The 20,355-nt window shown below is 37.8% G+C and overlaps 1 protein-coding gene across 1 annotated transcript; it reads right to left on the bottom strand.

The window, feature by feature from the left end:
* Nucleotides 1-421: 421 nt before the first annotated feature.
* prlh2r (prolactin releasing hormone 2 receptor) lies at nt 422-2,896 on the bottom strand. The gene has a single exon (XM_088925765.1). It carries the CDS (start codon nt 2,894-2,896, stop codon nt 1,769-1,771), a length of 1,128 nt encoding a protein of 375 aa, XP_088781891.1. The 3' UTR covers nt 422-1,768.
* Between the last annotated feature and the right edge of the window lie 17,459 nt (nt 2,897-20,355).

Below are 20,355 nucleotides of genomic sequence, written 5' to 3'. Positions count from 1 at the left end.
TGATTGTTTTGTCATATGATTCAGGTTTTCGTTTCTGTACTAATGATCAAGACATTCACAGTTTTTCCTAAATTGGCCTATTCCGGTACTTTCCTAACCACACTCACCCCCAGTGATGTAATTTGTACTTTCTTGCTGTATAAAAATGGTAAAGGTACCCGTTCACATTCACACAACAATATGCATGGAAAGTACAATTATAATTGAGAAAGTTCCCAGTGAGTTTTGTGTTGTTTTCTTTACAAGATTTGCATTCAAATTAAGTTTTCTGTTTAGCATACCTTTAGTAAAACAGAAAAGTATAAGTACCAGAGTGCTCAAACTATTTTTCCTAAAGTAGTTAAACTTGTACATAATACAATGAACCAAGCACTAAAATACACTAGAGGACACACTGAAACATTTTCAACTAGATAAGTTTGTTTCAAATTTTATTGTAAATTCATAATTACAATTTGACTGTTGAACTTGGATAGTAGGTATAAACACATTTTAAGATACTCTGGAATTTAGTTCCTGGTAGAGATACCAATTTATTTCTAGAAACTTTGACTGTATGCTTTTGAGTATTATAGGCAAATAATTAACTTTCAAATTGATCTTTTTTGTTACTCTTTGGTTACACGTTCTTAACTCTTTGCTTTACGGGATGGTCTACAATTGAACAATCCTAACACATCTGTGAATTATTTAACTTTTTTAAAATAGCATCTTTAGCTGTAGATGATATGTAGTGTTTTGCACTTTTGGTCTAAGTATTCTTGTATTGGATGCTAAATAATTTAAGTACAGTGGTCCTGTAGTCATGATAAATAAGACAGTATTAAGATGTTGCATATTAATACAACAGACAACAAGTTAGAATCATGTTAGAAAGCTGGACAACAGAAACATGGTAAAAAGCTGGTTGTGTATGCCTAGTGTTGTGTGTCACAGGCTGATTGTGATAAGAGATGTACAGATTAAACCAATTCCCTATAGCCTATGGTTGCAATTGTTGTGGTAGCACACTTACTAGCACACTTATAAATGTCTATTACACTAATAACACTTAATATAATTAATTGTTAAACTGTCCTTTAATCATTGTTCTTTACCAATTTCATTGTTTGCACTCATTTTTTTAATGCTTTGCACTGTGGAATACACTCATTTGTAATACATAAGGCACAATTTGCTTTTAACAAGTAACATCCCACACTAAATTTTCTGAGATCCAATCAAACTACACACAGTATACGTGTCGGAGCACAACACTGTGATTGACTAACCTGAAATTCTGTCCTTAAAAGCTTGTGTCATTCTCTTTTAAATTGTCACAGTAGTTCAATGTTTTTCCTATAGGTTTCACACAGAGCTGTTAAGGTCCTCAGTTTCCTTCCAGTAAAGTCAGCTTGGGTCAGTTGCCTCACCACTTTACTTCCTGCAGTCACTACTGGCTTTTCCTCTCACTGCTGCTCTTTACTGTTCAGGCTATTAGCCACTACAATGAGAGATGCAGAAACAGGATTTATAATTACTGGTATTCAGCATTTCATGAAAAATCATTCGGCTCCTGCCTCAGCTTGTAATGCACAGCGCATCTCAAAAGAATTTTGACCTAAAAGTTTCTTGAGCTTTGCAGCCATCAGAATATCACAAAAAGTCTCCTTTGTAATGTTTTCTAATTTTTCGATTATTTTTAACCCTTTACAATTCTTTCAATAAAAGTATTGTCGTGGTGGTAAGTGGTTAACCCAAATGGCTGGTTTTTGCTGGGGTGGAGGCTCTAGTTAAATGAGAAGCGTCCCTCCAGTACCAGCTTGTCTGTGATGACCATTGGTATGTCTGCCAGGGTGGAGCAGGTGTGAACCCGTGGGATGCGCTGGGAGGTGTGGACACTGCTCCCTCCACTGTGCCGCTGGCGTGGGTAGAAATATCTCCCCAGGTAGAAGCGGAACTTATCATGCAGCGAGGCATAGATGAAAGGGTTGTAGCAGGCAGAGCTCATGGCCACCAGATGGCAGGAGACTTGGATCACATTGATGTAATTCTTCCCCAGAATGGTGAAGTCTGTATCCAGATCCCTGATGAGATTAACCACTTGCAGGGGGAGCCAGGAGAAAGCAAAGCAGAGCACAGAGACCAGCAGGAGTCGGAAGGTCTTGTGTTTCTTGTGCGCCCACTTCTCTCGGTTGGAGGAGGCTGCTACAGCAGCCCCTGGCATGCTCCGTTTGCGCAGGTGGTAGGAGATGGCACAGTAAGAGATAGAGACTGCAGAGAGAGGGATAAAGTAGGACAGCAGGAGTACAAAACAGGAGTAGATCAGCCTTTGCTGTTCTTGGTCTCTCCAGAACTCCTCACAGATTGCCATGGTGTGTCCTGTAGTGCTCAGATCTAGGTAGCTGGTGTGCAGAAAGGTTGGAGACGAGAGGGCCAAGGAGCAAAGCCATATCGTACCAACCAAATAGATGCAGCAGCGCCTGCCAATTCGTCTTCGAATGGGATACGCCACAACCACGTAGCGATCCACTGCAATGGCAGTGAGGGACAGCACGGCCACAAACACGGTGGTGGACTGCATGAGCATGACAAAATGACACATGAAGCTCCCATAAAGCCAGCCGTGCAGCTCAAAGGCGTAGGAGGCAGTGAGCGGGACACAGAAGAGACACATGACCAGGTCAGCGAGCGCCAGGTTCCCGATGAGGAAATTGGTGGTGCTGTGCAGCTTCCTATTAATGGCAATGAGCACGATGAGCAGGAGGTTCCCACAGCAGGCAACCAGTACCAGCAATGCATACAGCGGTATGAAGACAGGCTTCAGGTCAAACAGGAGGTCCAGACCAGCGAAGGAGGAAGAGATGAGAGAAGCGTTTTCCTGGGACTCATTTCTAAGCAAACCCAGTTCCATCATGGCACTCCCTCTGCTGCCCAAGTAGAAAGGAAATTGGTAACACCTGCCTAGAATATAACATAAAATAAAACTTACATTAAAAAAGTGTAATATGTCAACAAAACACAAGATCAACCATTGAAAGTTATAAAGAATGTGGAGTCACTGAAAAACAAATGTGACTCAAAAGTATCACATTTTAAAAGTCTTGGTCATACTTTGTGTGCAGCAATGATCAACTTCTTGTTAATATTTGTCTGTAGTGATTCCCATTAGTAAGGAATATCTACACATAAGCGTTAGTTGAGATGTTGACAAGGCCACAGCTAAATGTTCTCATCCATATCATCTCACGCTGTGTCTTGATTTTAATACTTTATAGTGCAGGAAACATTCAGATAAACTAATATATTTGTGACGAGCCCTTTTTATACTCCTTAAATAAGTTGCTCAAATCTCTTAGCTACCCAAGAAAGACTGAAAGTACTGTAATCCATCAGTGGGATTGATATCCGTTTATAGATTCACAAAGCTCTTAATCTTTTCAGTACCTTCAGTACCTTAAATCTCTTACTCATAAAGTAGAGAGATGTATCGCATAAATTCAGGCAACATCTGATTGAAATCAATTCAGCAACATGAAATGGGTTTTTTGTACTATAATAATAAGGAGTGCAAGAGTAAATGGATAAATTAGCTAAAGAGTTTAGGATTAAGTCAACCATCACATCGCATTTTAGGTTTTACAGAGAATGTTTTCTTTTTAGATTGGAAGACAGCTGAAAGAGAAGAAGGCAGGAGGACCATCACTGTTATCATTGTAAATGGATATCCGTCTGTCAGACTGAATGGACTGACATATTAGCAGGCAGAAGAAGTTCAAGCAGGTGGCTGCATCAGCATGTGTAGGCTTCAAAGGAACAAATAACGGTTTATTCCATGCTGAAAAGAAAAGAGACACTACGTTTCAGCTGTGGAGCCTTCTTCAGGTGTGTGACACACACCTGTTTGCTGTTATGACACACCTGAAGAAGGCTCTACACTGAACTTTGTGTCTTCTTTTCGGCATGGAATAAACCTTTAATTATTCCATATTAGCAGATATTTGATATTAGAAAAATACACATTTAGGGAAATGTGGTTATATGCCTCTGCTGGTTCGGAATGTAAGCATTAATTATTACAGCATGACCATAAAGTAAACAGCTTTTTTAACATGAAAAAAAAATTGATTCGTGACTAAATTTTTTTGTTAATTTGTAATACATTCCTTGGTATAAAGAAATCTGTATGCATGAAAATATATAAAAAAGAAAAAATCTTTAAATGTGATCACTGACATGGTATACTTATTTGCATTTGCAAAATGTGACTTTCAGAAACCTTTTAACATACTGTAATGGTAACACCTTCAGGAAGCTGAACTTGGTTTAAAACTATAAAGTAATTGAGCTTTTTAGAGAAGCTTTTTGCAGAAAAAGTGAGTTTGTTTTTTGAAGGCTATTTTGAGCCTTGTTAATTGAATTTATATATTTTGAGTTTATATCTTTTCACTCCGTAGAAAAATGGCAAATTCATGTGCTAACTAGAGGGTAAGTTTGTGTGTTTTTTGTACTGATATGTTGTAACTAGGTCCAATACTGTGATCGGCACTGTTTCTGCTACTCAAGACACCAAGAAAAACATTCTTATCTTCACCTTTTTTATTTTCTTATTAGGTATTACTAGTGTGTTGTCTTTATCTGATTGCTTGGAAAAATTAGTGATCTATCGCAGTGTACGCTTCTGTAGTTACCCTTTTTATATTCAACTCCAGATACATTTTTTCTTACTTGTGTCCAGTTTATTAATGTTGCTTGAAGTCCAAAGTGTTTTGAATTTTAATGCACTGACATTTTAAGACTGACACAATTCTCTATGGAGAATTTTTTACTGTCATGAATACTCTCAGAACAACATGATAAACTCTCTCAGACGAACGTAATCCATAATTTGCAGAAATCGATATAAATACACTGTGTTATACTAATATTCTCATATTTGTTTTAACTTTGATACTGATACTGAGATTGCTGTAACAGTTTTGAGTATCACTCCATTTAAGGCATTTTAAATGCTGCTTATATTCTTGAATATGTGTTATATACAGTAAACTGAAAATTAAGTGCTTACCCGAATTAACCTTCACTAATGATCAATCGCATGTTTATCCTAAAAGAATATCAATTCATAAAAAAATTAAGTAATATTAAATGCTCATTGTTCCCTGTTATTATGCTTGAGAAATCCTTGAGCTAGATAATCACTTTATAAATAATATGTATTTTACATTTGTGAATAGGAATATAGCATATACTTCAGTTGAGCCAAGCCATTTAAAGATATGCATTTTTGTTCTGTTGTAATGACCAAATTACTTGGCTGTTACATACTTTTATGGTCCAAGCAGCTGTTTGACATTTCTAGGTTTCTAGAAGATCTGCAGCATTTCAACACATATAAAGAGGTGCATGAGGTTATTCATGGTCAACATTTATTCTTGCAAGGAACAAGTAAAGGATTATTCCAGGCTGAAAAGAGAAGAAAAGAAACACATCATTTTGGCTGTGGAGCCTTGTTCAAAGAAGGTGTTCCATTTCTTCTCTTTTCAGCATGGAATAAACCTTTACTTGTTGCTTTGTAGCCTACACATGCTGACAATGCTACCTACTGTACTTGAACTACTTCAATTTATTCTTTTACAGGTTTTCAATCATATGTTAACAGTATAAAAAATGTGATTTTGTTCAGAGATCCAGGTGTTGTCTGAGTATTTTGTTCCAGTTCTCCACCTCATTATTTTCATATCTAGACTGTAATTCTAGAAATCGTGGCTTTCCATCTCAATGCTAAAAATTACTTTGGCAAAGTTTCACTATAATCATAAACAATTATCTTTCCTGAAGGCTAACAATTTGGGTAACACAGTCCATATCCACCCAGTGTCATTTTTGAAAACATTACATGCTAAATACTTAATTTTACAGATGCAGCACATTATTAAATATAGATTTTTAATATAAAGTTTTGGTTAACTTAATTAATCTAATGTGAAACTCCTGACTGTGGGTTGAGGGTTGGGAAACATGGGAAAATTAATTTGCTAATAAGGATTGTGATAAAAAGATGGAAGATGCTTTTCTGCGGTCATTCTGATAACTTTCTTTGTAATGTTAATAAGACAATCAACTGAGCTTTGACCTTAGAATTACTGAAAGTCCTAAGTATTCTTTGATCTGATGCACACCCTTGGGATTCAGTTCTTTATAAGAAACAATTACATTTTGTCTGGTAATATCTGATTATGCTAATGTGTATTTGTGCTGCCATATGTAAATTAGGCAAAATGCCATGGCCACAGAATTTTATTAGTTTCAGGCATGGGGATAGATAGTAGTGTGCTATTCAAACATAGCCATGAGTACTTATCACAGTATACAATGGTACTGTGATCTTCTTATTTAGCTAAGTGCAAACTGTAGTGGTGTTCACACAATACATTTGTAGAACACAGACAGTCTCTGGACCCCATACTAAGTCAGATACTAACTTTAACTGATTTGAACAGAGTAACATTTATTGGAAACTGGAATTGTTAATGCAAAGTCTGATTTTTTTTCTTCTGAGATTATCAATGCTAAAAAAATAGAAACTGACACTTCAGTGTTTTTAGATGTCTCTGAAGTCAGGACATAAAAAAAAAAACTCCTGCACACTGCAATATGCAACATTCACATATTTTCAGAAATAATAAAAAGCTTCTTGAGAAAAGCCTTATTATGCTGTCTAACCTGTCTTCAGGAGAAAAGAAAGTATTGTCTGATTAATACAAAATGATGACATTATTGTCAAACCATTTTATATAATGGAGTGTAGTAGCTGTTCAAAATGTATGATTTTAAGTCTAAGGGTTTTAAGGTTTGGATTTATGAGATAATATTTATTTCCAATACATATTTATTATACCTTATATGTATGTTTTTAGAAGGTGTACTATATCTTATGCTAAAATTACGTATGGCAAATATTAAGTACACTATTGGAAAATGAATGCGACTGGTTTGTAACACCATATTAGACCTTTTTTGTTGATTTGGGTAAGAAGTAGGGTTGTTTCTCTTTTTATAATGTCTGGCTGTTAAATATTCCTTAAAGGGTATCTATGATTTCCAATTATGAATATTGTACTGTACAGTATATGTGAAAAATTGTGTTTTTATGTTTCTATATTGTCATATATAAAGAGATTTGAATACAATTTTCATGGCTAATTGGCTGATTAAAAAAGTACTGAAGCGAAGTTTTACATTTTGGGAATTTCAGTTAGCAGTCAATTAGTAATACATTTGTTAGTGGGCATGAGGAAAATCTGATATGTGAATATAATGCTCGGATGAAGCCTTTTACATTTTTTGCAAAATTAATACTGGAATATATTAATTTAATAAAGGGGGTTCATAAGCTGGGATGTGGTGTTTAAGTTTGTATTTAATTTTGAACATGTAAGAAATGCACATTACATTTCTAACTTATCTGTGACATGATTTAACACTTTTGCATGGACTGGAATTTCTCCAAGTCGTATTGTGGAGAGCAGTTTCTTTCGCTTGCCACAAGATTTGACTTAAATGGATTTGTTTAGACACAGGACATTTTTCTTGGACCACTGTAGATCTGGCCTAGGGGAATCTGTAAGAAGCTGTGCCACTCTGCAAATCTGACCATGTATCACTATTGAGTCATCAGTGACTTGGATTATTTCCAGGGCTTGTTTAAACTACAGCAGCAAGTTGATATTGAAGAAAAGGAAACTTTAAAGTTAATAATAATAATTGCCTACTCTTATATACAGTAGCTTTTTTCTTGACACACTGTTCAATGAGTTATACTGGTAACTGGGAGCTCCCCTCCACCACCACCACCACTATGCAGCACCCACCATACTGGGACATTAGGACCCACACAGACCATGGGGTGAGTCCTTCCTACTGGTCCCACTAACACCTTCCAGCAGCAACCTTAGCTTCCCCAGAAGGTCTCCTATCCAGGTACTGGCCAGGCTTCAGTTTTCCATAAAAGCAGCAGTAAACCCATTTTGTGTTATGACACTATTCATTCTTCCTCTTTACATGCAAGAATACACATTTGCTGAATGTTCCCTGGAGATTAAAAAATATAGTGTTGTAATACTACATATTTTATCTTATCCCTTAAAATAAATTAAGTCTAAAACTGACCTGATGTATGTTTGCAGTTCATTTATGGTGTTGGGTGAGTGGAAAATATTTCTTTACTTTTTTAATACAAGACTGAGATCAATAACAAGAGGATGAGAGTAGTGAGAGATGTGAGTGACAGTAAAAGTGGTGTTTATGCCAGGCCTGGAAGATAAATTCCAGGGCTAAACTGTGAGCACATGTCTTCACAGTATTAACACTGACACACTATCATAGTTGCAGTGTCTGCCCTGACAGGGCAGTCATACTTCTGCTGTAACCATATGGAGCTCTGAGTGAGTTATTTACCCATCACTGGAACAGATGTTTCATGAAAACACGTTTTCTCTCCTTTTCTGGAGTGGCACATGTAATTTGCCAACATTGTTCTCGCATGAACCCATTGCCAACTCCCCACACACAGCTACCCCGTCAACAGAATTTTGATTGATAGGCTGCAGTGATATGTTATGAAGTTGACCAGTTACTTTTTCCTCCATCTGCTTTCCTGTTATTCATTAGAGAAAATTTAAAAATAATTCCACTAGTGTGACTGTGCTGCTTACCATTTTAATTTAATGGACCAGTTTTTTTGGCCTAATGTAGATGTACTCATTTAGCAATTAATTTTAGAAACGTAAATCACATTTTATGACTTTGTATCCACAAACTACTCAAGACCATGAAAGCTAGAACTAGTGACTTTCACTGAGAAGCAGATATGCAGTTGGTCATGGTGACATTTTGGTGATTATTGTTTTGTTGAATAAGAAACGGGTATAACAGAGTGAATGACAAACATGGAACAATAAAGAAAGAAAGTTAAAGGAACAAATGAAAAACTTCCAAATGTCCATTATGTCTGTCTATAGAATGTTCTTTAATATTACATGTTTGTTAGATATTAATGTCTACTGGCTAATTGTTGACTAATGCTTTTTCCCAGACCATCTCTTTGTAATCATTGCTTGAGAAAATGTGCGGCAGAGCACTTGGTGCATCTACATTGACCAATTATGTGTAAACACCTTCTGCATTTAGTGTAATAAGAGTGCATTGAATAAACATGACTCTGGTGAGACTGATGTCGTATTAGCCTGTTGTGTCACTGCTGCAGATGGAACACTTAAGGGAAGAGCTCACAGACTCAATGTCCATGCTTTTTCAAGTGGAAAGAAGGAACTCTATAATTCTGATATTTAAATCAAAATAATGATAGAGAACGGTAACTTCAGAGAAGATGGTATTTCCTATCTGAATCACAGTCCCCAGAAAGCAACGGCGAATGACCTGCCATCTTCAATCATCTGACTAAATGAAGGAAGGCAATTGGTTGGGTAACCTTGAAAAACAAGGAAGCAGAAACGTTCAAGGCACATTGCTAGCAGATCCCTAGGATGCCAACAGATCCTCTGCTGTATGCTGTGCCAGAGAGAGAAGGGAGCAAAAAAGGAAGGAAGGAAGTGAGTGATGAGCTTGTGGGCAAATTATTGAAGTATGAGTTTGTTCTAGAAGACTCTTTTAAAATACTCTTTGGAGATAGACTGGTGCCTGGCTGTTTACAGAGAAGGACACTCAAAGAAGTGTATCTAGAGAAAAGCAGGGTTTTGGTAAGTTTTCTCACACTGTAAAAGAAGGACTACTGCTTTATTTTGATTCCCTGATTTATGATTTAATTTATTCAGCTTGTCTTTCACCTAGAAAAGACTCCTGTTATGGCACTTGACTTCTGGGTGTGCCCAATATTTCTATCCTGTATACATAAGAATGTAGCACTGTGAGCCTGTTACAATACGAGGATTAAAAAGAGAGAAGGCCCATCTTGTTAACTCGATTACCAGTTGTCTAATGATCCAAGTCTTATTAAAGTGTGTTTTAAGGAATCATAGTAAATAAGCTCCTACTATAACCTGAATGTATTTTGTCCTATTGAATGAACTGTGTAACTGGCTCGTACAAGTTTTAATGAAGTGTATTTGATTTATTTTAAGCACTTTGAAATCTGTACGTCAAACATGGCATACAAATAAACATAAATTGGTGATATTCTCTCCTGGCACTGGAGGGTCACAGTTCTCTAGGATTTATAGGTAGTGTCTAATCATCAGTGAGAAGTAGTGGTAATATAGAATACTTGAACAATTGATGCAAATCAAGTCAGTCCAAGTTTCAATGGAAACAAGAAGACATGGCACCTCTCCAGAAACTGGAGTGAATATTATGTACAGTAACACAACAGTATACCTTTATTAAAAAGGTAGATATTCAAGGGAGAAATGTACTGTTTGTATTTTCTCAATTGATAAGTTTCACTACTGAGGGAGACTTATTAATCCACTGATGCTTAAGTGTGTGTTTGTCATGTTACATCTTCATTAAATGTAATCAGCATTGCTCTGGAGATGTTTGATTTCCTGTCCATGGTGAAGATGTATACATTACGTTTATAATAGGTGTTCTTTCATTTCTGTTCTTTGTGAAAGTATTTTAATTCACAGGGTCATTGCTTTCATATCGTTGACTTACTGGGGTATAAGAAATCTCAAAATCAAGAAAGAGCTTTCTTATCCTGGAAGCTGCATAATTTAGGTTTTCATTATAAACTTTTTCTCAGAGGATGTGCCTGAACAATAGTTCAGTAGAACACCTTGGCATTACAATATACATGTATAGTGCAAGGCTTTTAGCTCAGATAAGACTAGAGCACTTTGATATGAAGTAGTATTATTCTGAAGATGCCATAAAAAGCACCTCATAAAAACATTATTTATGATTCTATAACAAAATTAGATTTAAACTTCTACATAATGTAGATTTCTAATTTGCAGAAAAATATTTCTTACTGGCACTTTCTGATTTTTAAATGGTACATAAGCACAATTGTTTTTAGTTCTGTTTAATTTGAAGTAATGTAGACTATTTTGGTTACAGTAGCAGCTACCTTTTAACATCATCACAGCACACTTTAAATTCAAAGCTAGATTAATAAAATTGTGCTGTAACAATCCTGTTTGAAGATGGTCGTTTTCTTTAGACATTTGTGTTACATTGTCTAGTGCAGAATTTTTGACTGAATGTCCTTACTAAGTAAAGTAAAAAACCTTACTTTCAATAAGTGGTCTATTTGTCATACTGTGGGCTATGATCTGGTCCAGTATACAGGAATTAATGATTAACTATAAAAAATGACTCTGACATCAAGACTCTGGAAAATGGGACCTGTCTGTATCTGTGTCAGTAATCAAAAAAAGACCATTTTTATTATTATTGTGTGAGATGCACTGTCCTCAGCATAAGTGAGCATGTTGTTGGAAGACAAAGCACAAAACAAAATTTTAACCCCCCTGTTTTCCCACGTTTTACATATGTTTCTAGAATGAACAGCTGTATTTCTTCTGAGCACCATATTTTCAAGATTCTGGGATAGGAAATGTGCTTTACTGAATGCAAGCTTTTACCATACTCGTCGTAGTTATTGTTTAGCATAGATTTTTTCCCCTGATTATTATGTTTCTTCTGCTTCTCTGACTTTAATACCAGAAGAACTGTTTTTTTTTATTATTAGCTTTTGTGGGTAAAATACCGATTACACTTTAATTTATGCAGACAAAATGGAAGTATCATACATCTGCGAGTCGTTAAAACCATTTTCTCTATTAAATTGATCAATTCAGCAAAACATTAGAGCCTCAGTTGATTAGCAAACTAATTCAATGCCTTAAAACCTAATGGCACAACTGAGACGGTCCTTATTAATAAGGGCAATAGACGGTTCAATAGTTGTCAACGATTGGAATTGAAACGAGTATTCGAAGCACCTAGTTTTGAATTAGAATTAAACGATGGATTATATTCTAGAATTCTCCATTATTCTTGCATTCGGGTTCGACTAACATATTCTTTGTATAAAACGTAAGTGGAACCGATCAGGTCTTTAAAATCTACCGCGCTTGAAATGCATGCAAGCATATAGAAAAACAAGGGGAAAGTTTTACCTCCAAGATGATCTCAATTTTCTTTTGATTCGTCGAGTCTCACAGCCACTTGCAGAATGCCGCACGGTATATAGAGGGGTCTAAATTTAAATATTCGAATCCGAAAGGCATTTTACTTTTGAAACAAACCATTTTTATAAAGAGCCTTTAAGAGTTTTATGAAGTTCAAATAATAAAAAAAAGAACATCTACCTACTAGTCAAGTAGAGGTGTCTGAATCTGCTTTATCTTCAGTGCCTAGAGCTGGGGTCGAGGAGCTGTCTGCACTCTTGGTGCTGATCTGACAACTGTGACGAAAGACTCTACCAACTTGTGGAGCTGACAGTTAATTGCATCCATCGTGCCAGACTCTACACCAATGCAACAATCGAGGTTCGGGCTCTGGCTTCGTTGGCCAGAAGGAAAAAAAAGCATCTTTACCGTTGTAATAAGCACGCCAGGGAAATAATTAACAACTTTTTCAGCGGACTATAGATAAGTCACCACCTGAGGCGGTAGTTTCTTTCTTAAGGCGTCTCATTTGCAGTCTTTTTTTTTCTCACATCACAGATATCACTGAATTCTGCTGACAGCTGTCCGATTCTTCACGGATTCCCGAGCTGGGGGTGATGATGGGCGCTGTACGAAAAGGCAGAAGGTTATTTTATTTCCGATATCGTCAGCTATAAAACTGTACTTCAGTACGGAATAATATTTAATCTTCTATCATTCTCTAATGATTGAAATGCTGAATTGTCAGCATTAACGAGATATTGTCAGATGCCACCTGAGCCACCTGAGAAGGATAAATGGCCCGACTTCGTTCTGAAGGACAAGTTAGTACCCAATAAGATCTCCGTAAACCCTTCTGTGCAGATCAAAGTTTTTAGTTATTAAATATTGTTTTCTTTGGAAACCATGTATAATGTCGTAACGTTTATTGGACCCCGCGTAAGACCAGAGAAATGAAGCAAATGAGAATTTGCTCAAGATCCGTTTCTGCAATGTTATCAATCTTCCCTGAGTAAAACTGAACTAACTCTGGCATCGTGCTGGCATAGCGATGTCTCCCGTGAGACAGCTCCAATCATTTTCCAAATACCCTTCTATACTCTGTAAGAGCCCCGCATAAACAGTGCATACAATTAGATCAACACTTAACACAGAACTAGCACACGCGACATCGCTAACGGGGCAATCGGAATATTCCATCAAACTTTTTGTTTGTTTTATGCAAATACGCGTCACTCAGGCTGTCACTGTACAGCAGCCCCATCTGCCGGCGCGTAATTGCTATGATTCCTTTGATTTGTAATATTTATTTTGTCAACAACTTTGTTGTGCACGCATTGTAAAACAACTTAGAAATCTAAACTTATTCAGAAACTACTGCAGAAAACTCACGGATTTTTATTATTTTATTTTGGATTCTACAGGTTATGCTATACGGCAGTTCAGGGTACTTACAGCCAGGGGCTGCCCAGGCCCAACCTGATTGATCCTAGGCCTACCCATTCAGTCCAAAGTAATTTAAGATTTTTTTCCCTTGTTTTCGTTACATGATTTGCTTTTTAATGTTACGTATTTAATTTTTTTCATCATATGTGATTTGCTTATGGCTCGCTGTATCTTTTGTGAGCAATAAGAAAATTATGTAAATGTAGTGGGGCGGTGCATAGCCGTAGCCTAATGGGCTATCGTTGTCGTCAGACTCTCTTAGCGCTATCTAGCGCTAGGTTATTGGTTGATTAGCCAACATGGCAAAACAAATGCATATATCTGCGTTTTTCAAAAAGCCGCCTGTAGATGACCAGACCAGTCCCGAAACAAATAAGACACATGAGATGCTACAGACATCTTGGGTTTTAAGGAGTACAACCTAGCTTCCCGAATACAAGTTTTGGAACGCAAGGGGAGGTGCACGCGTTTGCTTGTAGCAGCTCAATACATGCTAAGCAAGAAGAGGTTCTAAAATTACTCCTGTAAAGAAATTACAAGTTTTGGAATGCATGAATAACATTAAGATAATATTGACGGATAGATGCGAGTGTGCATTTTACAGATAACTATTCAGATCGCCTCTAAATGCCCTGCAGTATTTTAAAGTGAACGACGTTTACAGAGTTAAAATACATCCAAAGTATGTATTTGGCGCGTTTATTAGCAGACCATTCTGGCAATTAAAGGTACGCTGAATGGGTTAACACTGTAATTCGACTATAACAATTCAGTGTTAAGTCACGAATTTCCAAATTTGGTGTCTTTTAGCATCGAAAATAGAATACTAATTTCTTGGGTTTCATACAAGTTTAAAAGCATCATGAAGGATCAAACAAGATCTTCAGAACTTAATATTTTAATACCTTCGCAATTTTTATTCTCATGGCACCTCACTCGATATTACCCTTGGGACGATGCGTTTACTCCAACCTCTGAAACCCAGACGTGCGTGCACGTTCTTCTGGTATGTCATGCTCAAGTCCGCTGAATATTTAAAGGCAAAGTAAAAGCTAAGTGAAGTTGTCCCCCCTACAGCCAGCACAAACAATGAAACCCACCTCATTCGTTAGTTTTACGTTTGTGCAGGTTTGTGCCGTTGAAAGTAGCGTTTGTGCTGCTTTCGTTTCTGAAATTTGTATTTCTGCCTTGTATTTTCGGGGTCGTGACGTCACAGTCGTGATCACGTGACCATACACGGTGACTTTGATCTTAAGTGACCCCCGTCTGCCGAGTTCAAGCGCTCTGTTACAGTTTAGCTCGTTTCCTTAACATTTTAAAGACAATCAATCTCCATAAACATATGAGCCTCCTTAGATCTGAATAATACTATGACATGACGCATGCCAACAAGTTAACAATCTATGACATAAACCTGTGGTTGTAATGTATGTAAAATCACCGTGATTGTAAGATCTATGGTTTTTATTTTCTAGTGCACGTTTTCCTTTCTATCCCTACTGTGACACGCTGTTGCCAGACGCGTTACTGTGGGATACCATCGCAACAAGACCTCCGCAGCATATCATGATAGGGACCCCATATATATCGCGGCAGTGTCTATCACGACTGGCACCTTGCTTCCATGCCATCCTGGCACAGCTGTCGCAAAAAAGGTCTCATATCAGGACATGGAATACCCAGATAGGAAGTGTCGCGATATATGGACTTTGTATCACGACATAGGGTCAGCATATTATGTCAGGGTATCTCATATCGCGATATACGGGCTTCATGTCGCGACATAGGGGCGGGGCATTTTGTCGGGGTATGTCATATCGCGATATACGGGCTTCATGTCGCGACATGGGGGCGGGGCATTTTGTCGGGGTATATCATATCACGATATATATACTCCATGTCGCGACATGTGGGGTGGGCGTTTTGGGTGGGTATGTCATATCGCGATGTATGGACTTAATATCATAACAGTGGCGCCATGACAGTGATGCGCCAGTCGCAATGGTGTTGCGCGCACTCCTATGGTGACATGCTATCGGAGTCATGAAGGCGCTGTGGATGCCATGACATTCTTTATCTGCTTTTCAGTTTTGACCTCAGTGCGACTTCTCTTAGATTAATCAGTAATTGGAAACAAATGGGTGTGTTACTGTATATCCAGCGTGCTCATACAGTACACACGGTATACACAGAACTTCCGCTGTGGCGCTTTACCCAATCAGAGTGTCGATTCTCACTCTTCACCCAATCGCGGCCCGAACTGTTCGGGGGTTTAGCCAATCACGGGTCTGAGAGCTGTTCAAGCTAGCAGCGTCGGGTGGATCGGCTTGTTTACTGTCAATGAGAATCTACTTTTAAACTACTTTACTTATTTGCAGAATAACTACATCGGCTTATTTTTTAAACGTCTTTATTGATTCACAATGTCCAGTACTCTTCGAAATAAATACATTTTTATTTGCAATACAACTGTCTCCGCTGCTTTCTGTAATGAATACATGGTATTTGAACAATTTTAATCGTATATTTAAGGTAGGGGAAACACCTTCTGCTTTGTACTTCAAAAATGAATAGAAATATAAAGTCTATGATCATTATATTATTATGCTCGTGCTTTCAATTTTGTTTTTTTATTGTTAAATTATATCGATTTTGAAACTAATACCTAAAAATGTGAATATGGGCTCTCGTGTTGTACCAGCGATCATTTGGAAACTAGTGTCTTTTCACCAATGAAAGGAGTACACAAGCAATACATTTTCGAGAACATGGTTAAAAATTGAAAGAAAACACCTAACCCAATGAACTAACATAGTAACTCCTCCTTATTACATTTTATTCGTGTAAAGGCTGCAAAGTCTGTGGTCAACTGATCAAAACATCACAACTGAAAGATCTGGTGGTCGTGAATTTGCTGTTTTGTACATCACAGAGTGATATCACAGCCAGGAAAAGAAAGCGCTATATTGAAATATATTGAAACATCCATCCCACTACCAGAAGGACTCGGAAAACAAATTGCCCCCATTGTTTTCATCACAATCAGAAGTTCAAGTACCGAATTTCTTGGTACCTGTAAACTTCCTTGTAGGTAGTCACGTGATTACCCGAAAAAACAAGGCGCTATATCTCGGAAACGAAAGCAGCACAAACGCTACTTACAGCGACACAAACCGGCACAAACGCAAAGATAAAAGGACTGTGAGCTAATCGCTTCATGTTTGCGCATAAGACCCATGTAAACACAAACACGCGGATAATGACACAGTTTATTAAAGAATTCAGATATATGTTCATTTCTGTTATGTGAAAATAAAAAAATATGTTTCCAATATTGCCGCGGTCCGCAGGTGTGAGACGGCGGACTTTCCGGTGTTGTTTCTCGGATGTGTTATTTACTACCCGCGACAACCTTGTACGTAGTGCTCCTTAAAAAAACACTCTGGTTCTTTTTTACTTTAACGAATGTGCTTTGCATAAAAAGTAAAACAGTGGTCTTGTTCTTTAAGTTGCAGATTCAAGCCTTTTTGAACACGAGGCTCGAATCTTTACACGTCCCTAGGTGCGCGTGCTTATTTAAGGAGACTGAGAAACTGATCACTTCTTCAGATTTTTAAAAAAGCACACCGCTACGAAGTATTAAGACGTGGTCGTTAATGCCTCTTGGTAAGAACATGCAATTGTTTTCTAGTGTTCGCTTTTTGAGACTAATCTCTTCTGATTAGGGTATGTGACATACGTGACAAATTTAATTTTCCTGCTCACACAAACGCACAGAAGACACTGATATTAAATGCAAAATCCACCGCCGTCTCCCACCCGGGCAAACAGAGGAACACAATTGCAGAACTGTTACTCTCGCACCGGTAACAGACGCTTGAACTCGGCAGACGGGGTCACTGGAGGTCAAAGGCACCGTGCATGGTCACGTGATCACCGGAAAAACAAGGCGCTATATCTCGGGAACGAAAGCAGTACAAACGCTACTTTCAACAGCACGAACCGGCACAAACGCAGCACTAACTGTAGGGGGGCCAACATCACGGAGCTCAAGGTAAACCATGCATAGTATTTTGAATACAATATTTCGGACGGATTTTGAATCTTGCGTTTTGCCTTGTGTTCATTGTGTTTTGGAATAAAATATTAACTTCAGAATAACTCGTAAAACTACTGAACAATCTAAAAGCAGACAAACGAAATACTTAGAACTGTTACAAGCAACAAGTGAAAATTAGCTTTTGCATCTTTTCTTTAGCTAAAGACAAAGCCCTCATATGAGAGGCCTTTGCAAACTAGCTGTCATTTGAACGGGAATTTGCAGACTCTCTAGACAGTGATGAGATTATCGCCATATTCAATTCCAAGCCACGACGCCTGCGTCTGGTCTAGAAGGCCAAAACCTCACAACAGAGGTAGGCACTGATTGTTTTTGTGTGTGTCCGTCGTGGCACAGCAGCCTAAGTAATTGTTGATTAACCTGTGTGTGTGTGAGAGAGAGACAGTATATATATGAGGTTCCGTTAATTATGGTGTTTGAATATACAGATCGAGGATTAATTGATAAATTGGAGGGGTGCCCCTATGCTGGCAGGATGGTCAGTTAGAGCCCGGGCCACCCACTTTTGCACAGGCCCACCCAAAAATCAATTCCTGGCTACACCCCTGCTTACAGCACTTTGTCTCAAAGCTGTTTTCATATCTAATCAAGATCAAAATGCAAATTACGAGAAAAAAATGTTGATCTTAAGGTTTCCCATAATGGTTTTTGAACTTTCCATGTTTAATTCGCTTTAATAGCACAGTAGAAAAGTGAGCCAATAAGTGCAGGTGGAAATCCTGAGTTACCTATGTAAATCTCTATAAAGATATTTTAAATAAGAAGATGCTATAACAGTTGATGTACTGCAGATATTGAGATCTGTGTAGGTTTGTGCCCTCCCAGTTATCAGCGTAGGTAAGGTAATTAAGGTAATTAAATTACAAGCATTACTGTAATTACCACCAATTTTATTATCAAGATAGATTTTCGATAGTATTTAAAATAATTCACTCGTATATTGACAACGAGTAATTAACCCTGGCACTGAAGAGACCTTTTCAAACCCACACCACTCTGCCCAGGAAAACTGTTTATACCTCTAAATGGATACAGGTTGAAGTGTTTTTTTGTCTTTAGGTTAATGTTAACTGTTAGGCAGCGACATTAGAGCGTGTTTCAAATTAATCCAGAAAGCATCATTTTGTTTTTAGACTGGTAAAGGGCAATTCACATCTTACAGTAGCACTTGATTAGTTTTTTATGATAAATAAAATTAAAAAACAACAACTTGTACATGTAGTTCACATTAGAAAAGTATAGAGGTTCCTGGTTTTCGTTCTAGCTGAGCTCTCAGATATTTAACCCTTAATAGACTTAAAAGTTGGATACATTTTGCCAGGTTGATTATTTTCAGCTCTTAAACATGTTCGGAGTTGCCTTCTGTTTCATTTCACAAGCAAAATCATCTCTAACCTTGCAATTATTCTGAACAAACTGCTTGCTGGTTTAATTGGTTAATTGATTGATGTAATTGATTTGAGTAATTTCATTGATTAAGCTCAGCTGGCAGGGAAATCAGCGGGTGAGTAGGGTTAGGCTTAGAGTGAGTAGGCCTCTTGGACCAGGACTAGGGGCTCATGGTTTAGGGTACCACCCGGAAATGAACTGTAAGCAGCCAGCTCCTCCCCACCCTCCTCTTCCTCTTCCTTTTCGCTGTCTTGGGATTTCTCACTTCCTGTCTTTCCTGGTTCTCATCCAAACTGCACTTCGATAGTTTGACTCATCAAACACCGCTAATTGAACTGTTTGTTCATTTTTAAAAATCTTTTCCATTCTTAAATTAAACCACATGTAGATGGACCGAATGGCCTCATGTAGTGTGTAACCTACTGTATGTTCTCATGTTACTAACCGACACGGACCCTTGGTCAGATAATGAGTTGCAGTTCTCCTCTCACTGAGGTGTATCGCTTCAATGATTTACAGTAGGTGAATTTATCCGAAGGGACAACAAGATCATTATTGTGGGAGTGTCCTGCAGTGACTGCACACCATTAATAATAAAAATATAATATTGGCTACAAATGAGAGCATGCAGAGATGCAGCTAATCTAATCACTTTGGTAGTTAGTAGTAACTACTGCTACTACTACTACTGAGCTCTGGTAGCTCAGATGGCAAGGGCCCCCCATTCCCCCATGGGCCTTTATGGCCTGAAAAGGGGGCCTACCTACCTACTACTACTAATTAGTTAGTAATAGTTAATTGACTTTAGGATCTTTTCCAGCCATGTTTTGGAAGACGCCAGGCTATCGGCTTCAACAACATGGCTGTGGTGCATGTTCAGGGCTCCCACAGCCCTTTTGGAATAGAAGTGCCTCCTGTCCTTGGTTTTAAATGTATGGCCATGATCATTCCCTTAACCCCTCGAATGTATCTGGTTGCTCTTCTCTGGACGGATTCCAGAGCACCAGTATCTTTTCTATAATGTGGTGTCAAAAAGTTTACACAATATTGTAAATAAGGCATTACAAGTCCATTATATTATGCACAAAACATTTGTCGATTTAAATTTTACTGTATATGCTAGCATACTATTTGACTATTTAATTGCTTTCCCACATTGTCTAAAACATGTAAATTGAGTGTCAACATAAACACCTTAGTCTAAGAGTTGTCAGAAAGGTAACGAGTTCTGCTCGGTATATTTCTTGGAAATGGCACACAAAAATGTTATATGGGTGACTAAAT

This window comes from Atractosteus spatula, chromosome 9 (genome assembly GCF_055471065.1).
Source record: "Atractosteus spatula isolate fAtrSpa1 chromosome 9, fAtrSpa1.hap1, whole genome shotgun sequence".
NCBI classification, from domain to species: Eukaryota; Metazoa; Chordata; class Actinopteri; order Semionotiformes; family Lepisosteidae; genus Atractosteus; species Atractosteus spatula.
This window is presented reverse-complemented; position numbering and strand designations above follow the sequence as displayed.